The 11060-nt window shown below is 38.6% G+C and overlaps 1 protein-coding gene across 5 annotated transcripts in view; it reads right to left on the bottom strand.

Moving 5' to 3' along the window:
- The window catches only part of Tlk2 (tousled like kinase 2), a 125172-nt gene that overhangs the window by 41346 nt on the left and 72766 nt on the right, over window positions 1-11060 (bottom strand). For all 5 annotated transcript variants that reach the window (XM_029558083.1, XM_029558082.1, XM_008821883.3 and 2 more), the window contains 2 exons: window positions 5270-5422; window positions 1524-1590 (listed from right to left, as the gene is read on the bottom strand). In XM_029558083.1, the coding sequence (XP_029413943.1) occupies window positions 1524-1590; window positions 5270-5422 (220 nt within the window). The remainder of the gene's footprint in view (window positions 1-1523; window positions 1591-5269; window positions 5423-11060) is intronic.

Below are 11060 nucleotides of genomic sequence, written 5' to 3' on the forward strand. Positions count from 1 at the left end.
ATATGAAAATTTTAAGCAAGGTGTTCAGAAGGCTAAGACAGGAGGCTCCAGAGTTCAAAGCCAGGTGCTACGTAACAAGACTGTCTCAAAACACAAAACAAAAGAAAAATGAGGAGGATGCTTTTGGAAGCCCTTGTCAAGAAATTCCAATGGACTCATATAAACATTTGAAAATTGCCCTGTTCTGACTTTTTTCTAGTTCCCTGTCTAGAACTTGTAATGCTAATTACTCTTGCCTTTACTTTTCCTTCCCATCTCCTAGTCATGATTCAAGGACTTTCTTTTCCCCTTAGAGATAAGAGTTATGCAATTTGGGAGCCTTTTAAATAGACCCACTGAAGGGGTACTCCAGTTGCCTCACCCTGTGTCCCTGTTCAGCATGGAAGAAGCAAGAGTGGTCTGCATCCCAATTCCCTATTGGCAATTTGGGTAAGCCTTTTCAGAGGGTGATATGATCAGGAGGTAGGAATTGGCTAGGCAGTAAGGGTGAAAAGACCCCAAAGAAAAGTAACCAGCTTCTTGGCTAAAAGTCAAAATGTCTTTGGGCCTCTTAGCAACATACTCTGTTCCAAAGGCCAAAAATGTCCAAACTATTTGGGAGCTTGTATCTAATCCTTAAAAGATTTTAAGGTTATCTCTTCAAAGGGGGTAATGTTAGAGTAGCCAAAAGCCCCATAAAAATAAATAAAGAAGAAAGAGTACATGAAGTTGTCAGAAAAAAAGTGATGGGGAGATATGGGAGGAGTTAGAGGGGAGGGAGTAGGTATGAATTTGATCAAAACACCTTATATACATGTATGAAATTCTCAATAAATTGTTTAAAAAAAAACACACAAAACAAGGGGCTGGAGCTGGAAAATTGGCTCAGTGGTTAAAAGCACAGGCTGCTCTTGCAGAGGACATGGGTTTGATTCCCAGCACCCACATGGCAGCTAACAACCATCTAAAACTCCAGTTCCAGGAGATCTGACACCCTCTTCTGACTTCTGTGGGCATTGCATGACATGGGTATATTTATGTACATGCAGGCAATACACTCATGCACATAAAATTAAAAAAATAATAAAGTATTAAGAACAAAACAAAACAACCCCCCCACACACACACAGATATCTCATCCAACAAATTCTTTTGGGTCTTAGAATATGAATAGTTCAGTATATTCTCTTCAGTTATTTTAGGCAAGAATTAAGAACTGCTATGTTATTTAAAATACTACAAGACCTTAACATCCATTTCAGACATATCAGTTCCTATAGATTTAGTTTCTGCTCTAAAGATAGGCACTTAGGCAGCTTTCTGATATAGACAAATCCATACTAGCAATACTAATGTACTAAAAATGTAATGTAGATTTATCTACTGACAGCTCACTGGGATAAAAACATACACTCACTGGGTAAGTTGAAAATCAAAATCCTACCATTAGAGGACAGGACACAACAAGGGGAATAGTTATTCAAGACTTCCACGGCACTTCAAAGCTACGATTATATTTGCCCAAATGACCAAATTACACTTACTTTCTTAAGATGGCCTAATCTGAGTTTGAAGATTTCTTCTTGCTCATGATATTCTGCTAAGGTTAACCTGGAAAACAATGATAACAATTCCAGTAAATTATCTGAAATTATAAATGTATTCATTGAAGAGAAATGCTCAAGTAAGCTAACAGGGTATATGTGGTCTCACATTTAATGGAACTAAGAGCCAAGTTATTTTGAAGTTCTCTGTTTCAGAGGAAACTTGTGATTTCGGATGAGATATGAATTAGACTCAAAACTCAGAAGTTTGGACCTGGAAGGATGGCTCAGCAATTAAGAGCACTGGCTGCTCTTATAGAGGACTTGGGTTCAGTTCCCAGCATGCATATGGCAGCTAACAACTGTTTATAACTACAGTTCCAAGGAATCCGATACCCTCTTCTGGCTTCCTCAGGCACCAGGCACGCATGTGGTACACAAAAATACATGTGGGCACTCATATATACACATAAAAATAAGTAAAACTTTTTTTAAAAAAGAAGAAAAAGAAATAGTATTTTTCTCCATTTCTACCTTCCTCATATTCATCTACTTCCAAGGTTTAATTTTCACCATTTACAAACATGCAAAATTACCAGAACAGAGGACATGGCTAGGCATTCTACCATAAAGGGCTAAAACATAGAGTCTCTAGGTTAAACTACAGAAAATACCAGACTGTTCACTAGGGCTGCTACAATGCCACAGCTGCAGACACCTGTTATCTAGTGTTCTATTTCACTCCAGTGAAGGAGAGAGAAATTAAAGAATCAGAAATAAATGTTCTCCATGCCTTAAATAGGTTCAATACAAGGAAGGGTAACAAGACTCACTCTAGAGGCCTGGTTTTGGCTTCTGGTCAGAGAAAAGAGCGAAGTCAAAAACTCTAATTAAAAAGTGGACTGAAAGCCTTCCAGCTTGGATTTTACACAAGACTGCAGATGGCAACCACTCATTGACACAGGACTGGTCTGGTCTAGTTTAATTCCAATTATTGTTCTATGGCATGTGTAAGCACACAAAGTCTATGCTTTTTTTTATCATTCTTAAGTCAATGGTTTTATGCACTAGTATTAAATAACTGTCAAGTAATACTGGAGGAAAGGCCTCTGAAAATAAACACAGAGCTCATGGAAGAAAATGATGACTAGGTTAATATGGAGAATCTCTCAAATCTGATACTTGGACCTTTGAAAGGAAATACTTTATATTTAGACTTTAGTTTTAAAATAGGTATAAAAATAAAAGTGTTTTGGGCTGAAGAGATGGCTAAGCGGTTAAGAACATTGTTCTTGCAGAGGACCTGGGTTTGAATCCCAGCATCCACATGGCAGCTAACAACTGTCTGTAACTTCAGTTCTAGGGGATCCAACAGCCTCTTCTGTCCTCTGCAGGCATTGCACGACATGGTTGCACTTACTTACATGCAGGTATAACACTCATACACATAAAATAAAAATACTAAATAAAATATTTTTAAAAAATAAAAAATAAATAAAAGTGTTTTTCAAATGGCTTATGGTGTGTACTGTTGTCATTTATACTTTAATCAATTAACCTGAGTTTTGGTGTGCTCATGTGTTCATCTCCTCTACATAAACCGTGAACACCTAAAATTAGGGCAGTCCCCTTAAGATCTGCATTGTCAGAACAGGGCCTGGCATAAAACAGGCATCTAACAGATTTACTAAATGAATGCCAAATAAAAGACTTTGACATATGCCATTAATCTCAGTTCTTGGGAGGTAGAGGCAAGCAGATCTCTGTGAGTTCGAGGCCAGCTTAGTCTACAGAGAAGTTCCAGGCTAGCCAGGACTACATAGCAAAATCCTGCCTAAAGACAAAAATCTCCTAACACATTAGGTATGCATGGGGTGAGGACTGGCATTAAGGCATCTTTCTCACTAGAATAAAGGAATATATATTTCATGAACGTTATACAAAGCTATAAGAAGTATACTTGAGTTGGGTTATAGGCTAGTATGTTTTATGAACTAATATATAAATATTAAAAAGACAAAAGGCTTATTAGTAAGTTATATAACACTTTTTACTTGATACTTATATCTGTTTGTGCTTTTTATTGAGACAGGATCTTCCTGCCTTCCAGCTGGATCTCCCAGCTGGCCTGAACTTCCTAAATAGACCATGTTGTCCTCAACCTCACAGGTATCTGCCTGTCTCTGCCTTCCAAGGGCTGGGATTCAATGCGTGTACCACCACACCCAGCTATCTGTGCTACTTTTGGATATGAAACTCTACTTTTAACTGAAGACAAAGGATCAAAGGAATGAAGAAAGAAAAATTTGAGCCCAGGATTTTCTATTTCTCTTGTGTAAGATGGCTATGTAATAACTCTTTATTAACTGCAGTTCAATTTAAGATACTAGTATTTTCCTTAAGCTTCCAGAACAGGAAAAATTCTCCTGAGGTCAAGATTTGTCTTATTGTGAAAATATTCTTTTCCTTAAAAAAAAAAAAGGTTTATTTATTCTTATTTAACGTATATGAATGCTTGGTTTCCATGTATGTATGTGTACCACATGAGTGTCTGGGGCCCACAAAGGTGAGCACCCTGGAACTGGAGTTATAGGTGGTTGTGATCCACATGCAGGTGATAGGAACTGAACCTGGGTCCTCTGCAGGATTATCAAGTGTTCTTAACCGTTGAGCTGTCTCTCAAGCTTCTTGGCTTACTCTCGAGCTTGTGTTATCTAAATGCCTTTTGACCAGTAAAAAACATTAAGAAATAGTAGCCAGACAATCTCCAGAAGACAGTACCAATTCCTATAAAATCATACCAATTTTTCATAACCTAGAGCTACATAAGCAAAAATTACTAATGACATTAATTATGAGGGGCAAAAGTACTATCTAGAAGTAGCATTATTTTTCTCTCTCACTTAAAACTCACTGGGGAGATGGCTCAGTGGTTAGGAGCACTGGATGCTCTTACAGAGGACTCAAGTTCAGTTCCCAACACCCACATGGCAGTTAACAACCATCTGTAACTCCAGTTCCAGGGGATCCAAGGTCATCTTCTGACCTCTGTAGGCACTGCATGATATGCATGGGTGTATTTACAGTCATGCAGGCAATATACTCATACACATGAAATAAGACAAAAACAATAAAAGGGGCTGGAGAGATGGCTCAGCGGTTAAGGACACTGGTTGTTCTTGCAGAAGACCTGGGTTTGAATCCCAGCACCCACATGGCAGCTAACTGTCCCAGGGGATCCGATAGCCTCTCTGACCTCCGGGGGCACTGCATGACACTGGTGCACTTACCTACATGCAGGCAATACACGCATACACATAAAATAAAATAAAAAATAAAGAAAAATAGTAAATAAAAATATTTAAAACTCTCTAAATAAAAAGTATAATGAAGAAAATCAACTAATATGTATTTTACTTTATTTCATTTTTCTGAGAGAGGGTCTCACTATGTAGTCCTAGCAGGCTCACGAGGTAGTCCTATTGGAACTCTCTATAAAGGCCAGGGTGGCCTCAAACTCAGAGATCCACCTATCTCTGCCTCCTGAGTGCTGAGGCTAAAGGTGTGTACCACCACATCTGGTTATAGAGCTTTAATATGAGTTGAACAAATCCATTAACATGACCTGAAAAGAAATCTTTAACTCTAGGGACCCTGTAATTTATAGTTGTTTCCAGGGGTATTCAGAAGACGTTTGTATTTGGGGGTGGAGGTGGTATTTTATTTTACATCAATAAAGAACATACGTTTCATTTTCAGCTCCATTGGTCTTGCTTTTCCGCTGTTTCTGCTCATTGGTTGCTGGAGGGGCCTGACCCATGGCAGGAGGCTTCCGCTTTGCTAACATTTTCCGCTGTCTTTCTATCTCTTCTCTCTGTGAATTTATCCTTTCCTGTTGCCTAGAGAAATAAAGGATGTGACAGAGGAAGAAGGCAAAAGAATTTGTCATTGTTATAGAATGTACACAAAACAACTTGTCACCTGCATGTTTGAGCAGCTTCAGTAACAACGAGCCCCCTTTAATAAAACAGAGATTTGTACTTAGCCTTCAGGGTATAAGAGCCACATAACCAGTGAGCGTTTTTTTTAATGAGTCTGTACTTTAAGACACTGGTTATGACTTAAAGAAAGGGAAGTAGGCGTGAAAGAACATAGCAAGTGTCTGTTATGATTTATAGCCTGACTTAAAGGCACTTTTCTGATTCCCTTTTAATAGCTAAGAAAAGATCTGTATTTTATTATGAAAAACTGGTATAAAATGCCAAAATACCTTTAGCTCATGCCTTCTCTCAGAAGCCATGAGTGGCATGCACTCTTAACTTTTGGGGCTTACCACCACGGAGTATAATGCCTAAACTCTGCAGTATAGTGGCCTAGTAGATTGTCACAACATTATGCCTTTAAAGACTACTTGTGCTTTATAAAATTGAATTTTTAACAATCACCTTTATTATTTTCTTTTCTTTCTTTTTTTTTTTTTTTTTTGAGATAGGGACTCCTTGTAGTCCCAGCTGGCCTTGAACTCACTGAAATCCGCCTGCCTCTGCGCCCGAATGTTGGGATTAAAGGCATGCACCACCACACTCGGCTACCTTTATTATTTTCAAGAAGAATTCACACATTCAGTCTCTTCAGATTCAACAAAAAGGAGCCTTACAAGGAGCCTTATGACCACCACCATTTATCTATGTGTCCTTAAATACATACTCTATAAACACAGGGTACAGAGATTTCAAAACACCTATGGAAAAATCTTAGGCTGCATATTCAGAGAAATCTTGCCTGGGCATAAAAGCAGACCCATCAGAGATCAGTGGCCTAAGGATCCCCATATCAACTCTTCACTGTTCTTGAAACGGTTTAGCTCTGTATACAGAATAATAAAGTCATCCAAGGAAACTCTTTATTTAGGTTTAGTTTTGGAATACAAAATCCAGATTATTTCAAATAAACTATAATAAGAATCTAATAATAGGAACCGTGCCTTACCAACCATTATATCACCCCTGCATTTATGACAGTGCTTGTGTAGAGTTGAACCTTAAAGATGCTAAGTCTTAACCCCATGTTATGGTTTGAATGTGAACTTTCCCCCACAGGTTCATGTGTTTAAACAGATGATACTCAGCTGGTGTTGCTATTGGGTGGGAGGGAGGAAGCAGGGAATGGAACCTTTAGGAGATGAAGCCAGTCCCAGATCTGGCCCAAATCCTTCCTGATCTGCTGAGATGTAACCAAGCAGCCTCATGTTTCTACTGTCAAGGACCAAGCTACTTCAGCAGGCAACAAGAAAATAGGATCACTAATTAAGAGGGAGTCATGCTGGCATAAAGTAGGCCCTTAATCCAGTAAGACTTCTGTCCTTATAAGTAAAGAAAGGAAACAGAGACTTATCACAAGTAGCCCATGTGAAGACAGAGGTTAAAAACTGAAGTTACAGAACCATAAGCCACACACCCGGGACTTCTCCGCCACTGGACGAGGCCAAGGAGGATCCCTAAATTTTGGCCTGCCACACCTTGATTTTGGATTTTCTGGTTTCTTGAACTATGAAAGAATAAATTTCTGTTGTTTTGAACCACCAAGCTTATAAATTTTGTTACAGCAGCCCTAGGAAATGAACACTAGAACCTTCGAAACCAAAATGTATTCCAGATACAACCATACTGTAAATAACTAGTAGGAAATGTAGTTGATAAAACAACAAATTTTCAGATTTTTTTTCTTTTTTGACACAACGCCTCATTACCTGACTGGCCTGGAACTTACTGTAGACCAAGCTAGCCTGATCTGCCTGCCTCTGCTCTGCCTGAGTACTGAGATTAAAGGTGTGCACCACCACATTTGTCTTTCAGACACTATTTTAACCTCTACTCCCATTCAAAAAAAAATTTAGGAGTGATTTCCAAATACCACATGAACATCTTAGAAAACAACTTTCAGGAGCTGGAGAGGTGGCTCAACGGTTAAGAACACTGACTGTTCTTACAGAAGACCCAGGTCCAAATCCCAGCACCCACATGGCAGCTAACAACTGTCTGTAACTCCAGTTCCAGGGGATCCAATAGCCTCTTTTGTCCATCGTGGGCACTGCACGACACAGGTGCACTTATCTACATGCAGATAATACACACACATGCATAAAATAAAAATAATAAATAAAATAGTTTAAAAATTGAAAAAAAGAAAACAACTTTTAAAGACTTAGGATTTCACATATTCTGCATATACTGAAAACTGTGGACTGGCCTGGATTACCCACATTTCATCTTCATTTATAAAAGCAACAAAACTGCTACAAAATGGTGAGGCTCCTTACACAACACAACGAAGACAAGTATTACAGTGTTGGAACTTTACTCTCACTGATAGTTTTAAGTGATCACAATTTTGTATGCATGTCAAATTCTAATTCTTTAATGCTATTTCAATGTAAGCAAAATACAGAATTTTTATTGTCTTGCCATTCATTGTTTGGAATTTATTTAAATAAGACAGTGCCCTGAATTTAACATCAATTTCTCAGAACTATAAGATAAATTACTTTCAACAGGTTCAAACATATTTTGGAAAGCAAAAATTACTAATCTGGCCAAAAATCACGTAAGGCTGATATAACTGTCCTATTAAATAGTAGAGCTTTGTTTTAATGACTCAAAAATGAGCCAAAGAACAAAATAAAAATAAAACTATCCTGAGGTTCCTGTTGAGGCTGTTTGATTATTTGACTCATGTTTAAAAATATTTTGGTGCTTGTTTCTTCCCATACAATCTAGAAATGCTGTGTGGTGTTCAGTTCCTTTTCCTACCAAACTACTCTACATATCATGCCCTTTTTTCCTCTTTCTTTCTTTTTCTTTCTTTCTTTCTTTCTTTCATTCTTTCTTTCTTTCTTTCCTTCCTCCCCCCCTCCCCCCTTCCCCCACCTTTTCCTTCTTTTTTGGATAAAGTATTGTTATACAGTCCAGGCTGACCTCAAACTCATATTCCTCTTCCCTCTCATCCTGATTCCTAGGATTATAGATGCACACAATTTTGTTCTTTTCAGACAGGGTCCTCACAGTATAGTTTATACTGGGCTGAAACTATATACTGGGCTGAAACTATAAACCTAAGTTGACCTGGAACTCTTGGCAATCCTCTTGTTTTAGCCTTCTGATTACTGGGATTATAGGCATGAGCCTCCATGCCTGGTTAGTCATAGAATTTCTTATGCACAGAATTGCCATTTGTAACGTTATATATAACCTTTTACAACTAAAGTATTTCAAATTCTGCACTCAAAATGAAAAAGTACCTGTAATTGTAGTAATCCAGAGGCTAAGGCAGGAGGATCCTGAGTTCTAGGCCAACTTGAGCTACACAGCAAGACTCTCTCAGAAAAAAGAAAGTGAGAAAAGTAATTTATTGAAGCAGAACATTAGGAAGTAAAATACCTCCAATGCATTAGTAGAGATCAGTCAGAAGCAACCTACCACTTAGGTGACATAATCATGAAAAAAATGCTATCGCCCAGTGAGAACAGTTCCAGTCTTTCTTGAATGACAGGTATCATTTTGCTCTTATAGAAAGATTCTCATTTTGCACTATGGTATAAGATTTTCAGAACTTTCTGAGCATTAGGTTGCTTACTAAACAAAAAGATAAAACACTCCTATCAGCAAAAACTTTATTCCCTTCTCTAAAAATAATTATATTTCATTTCTCTGTATGTGCCCACCACATTTTTTGAGTCAAAGTCTGAAATGACTAAGAAGTAGCCATTGTCAAGGATAGACAGGAGTAACTATCCTACCCGAGATTCAGTGTGAGCATTCTACAGCTTGGGTTGCTAATAAAATATAAGTAGCAATATCATCTGATCCCACTCTCATAAATGTAGAAATGGTAATTTATGTTTCTTGGTCAAAGAGTGACATGAGACACCACGTCCTGGTGTGTGACTGCCTTAGTGTACTTCAGCTATTCAGCCCCTACACCTGGAGCTTAGGGAAAATGTTGCGCTGAACCTCTGGCACCTGGTGTGATGCAAAAGTCTGCTTTACTATCAGTGTATTCTTTGAAGAGCCTCTTATGCCAAAAGACACATATTTCATACATTTGCAAAGCAAAAACACACCTGAACTAAGGTTGAGGTTAATGCTTCACATGCAAAACAATGACCATTAATATACAATTCAGAAGCTAGATATTACCAAGTATTATACATAGCAGCAATATCTATACTTTTCTTTCAGGCATCAATCTGTTACTTATATCTCATTATTGCTCAAAAGTAATACCATGCTCTCTAATTCCTATCAATTAAGCTACTTCAGTAAGGGAAACTCTATGAGGTACTCTAACAGTGACCTGGAGATCAAGAGGTGGACCGTGCCATGATTAAAACTGCAGTGAATTTAGTTTAGGAATACAGTGCTCACCTATCATGTATTTGGGGGGGGGGGGGGGGGGGAGGGAGGAAGGAAGGAAGGAAGGAAGGAAGGAAGGAAGGAAGGAAGGAAGGAAGGCAGGCTCCATCTACCTTCCAGTCTTAGATGAAAATGAGCTAACAAATCAAAGAATAAGGTAATATTACAAAATAGTACAACTTGAATACACAGAGACACGTTTTATATTTTCATTTTTGAAATAGAGGTCTCACCATGTTGGTTATGCTAATCAGGAACTTGCTATTTGTAGCCCATGCTGGCTTCGGGCAATCCTCCTGCCTCCACCTCCCAAATGCTGGGGTTGCAGGTGTACATTACCACACCAGGAATAAAGATATATATATATATGTGTCCTGGGCTAACAGCTACTCACAGTTGGATTTTAGGGTTTTAAATGTTAATTCCCTTTTTGGAATAAATACATGAATGTTTCAAAATTAAGGTTATGATAAAGAAAAGTGCTCAAGGCCAGAAGTGGTGGTGCACGACTTGAATCACAACACATGGGAGGCAGAGGCAGGTCGATCTCTATGAGAGCAAGGCCAACCTGGTCAATATAGCAAGTTCCAGGTCAGACAGGGCTTCAGAGAGACCATGTCTCAAAACAACAACAACAAAGAAAAAAAAAGAAAAGTGCTCAAGATTCCAAGCTACAGACAGGTAGATAGTGGGGTTGGTCACCAGTGTGACTTCTAGCTGGGCCACAAGCTTCAAGGAAGTGACTGATGATTAACCACTGACTTCTTAAAGAACTTCACAGATATGTCTCATAAGGTTCTTCTACAGTTTTGTTTTCTCTTATACCGAATCCAAGAAATCCTACCCTGGGTCCTTGCCCATTTTGCTTTTCTGCAGACTCAAGATAAATTCTCCTTACAAAAATATACTGCCTAGAGGATAAGAATGAAGCTGAACATCTATCTACCAGGTAAAGACCATGTGAAGCCCTGGGTTTGATCCCAACATTGAAAAAGTGAAATAAAAGTTAAAACTTGCTGAGTGTGGTGGCACGTGTGGATCTGTGCGAGTTCGAGGCCAGCCTGGTCTACATAGTGAGTTTCAGGCCATCTGGGGCTACAGGGAGACCCTGTCTCAAAAAGACCAA

The sequence above is a fragment of the Nannospalax galili genome, unplaced genomic scaffold, assembly GCF_000622305.1.
Source record: "Nannospalax galili isolate Female #2095 unplaced genomic scaffold, S.galili_v1.0 scaffold1128, whole genome shotgun sequence".
NCBI lineage: Eukaryota > Metazoa > Chordata > Mammalia > Rodentia > Spalacidae > Nannospalax > Nannospalax galili.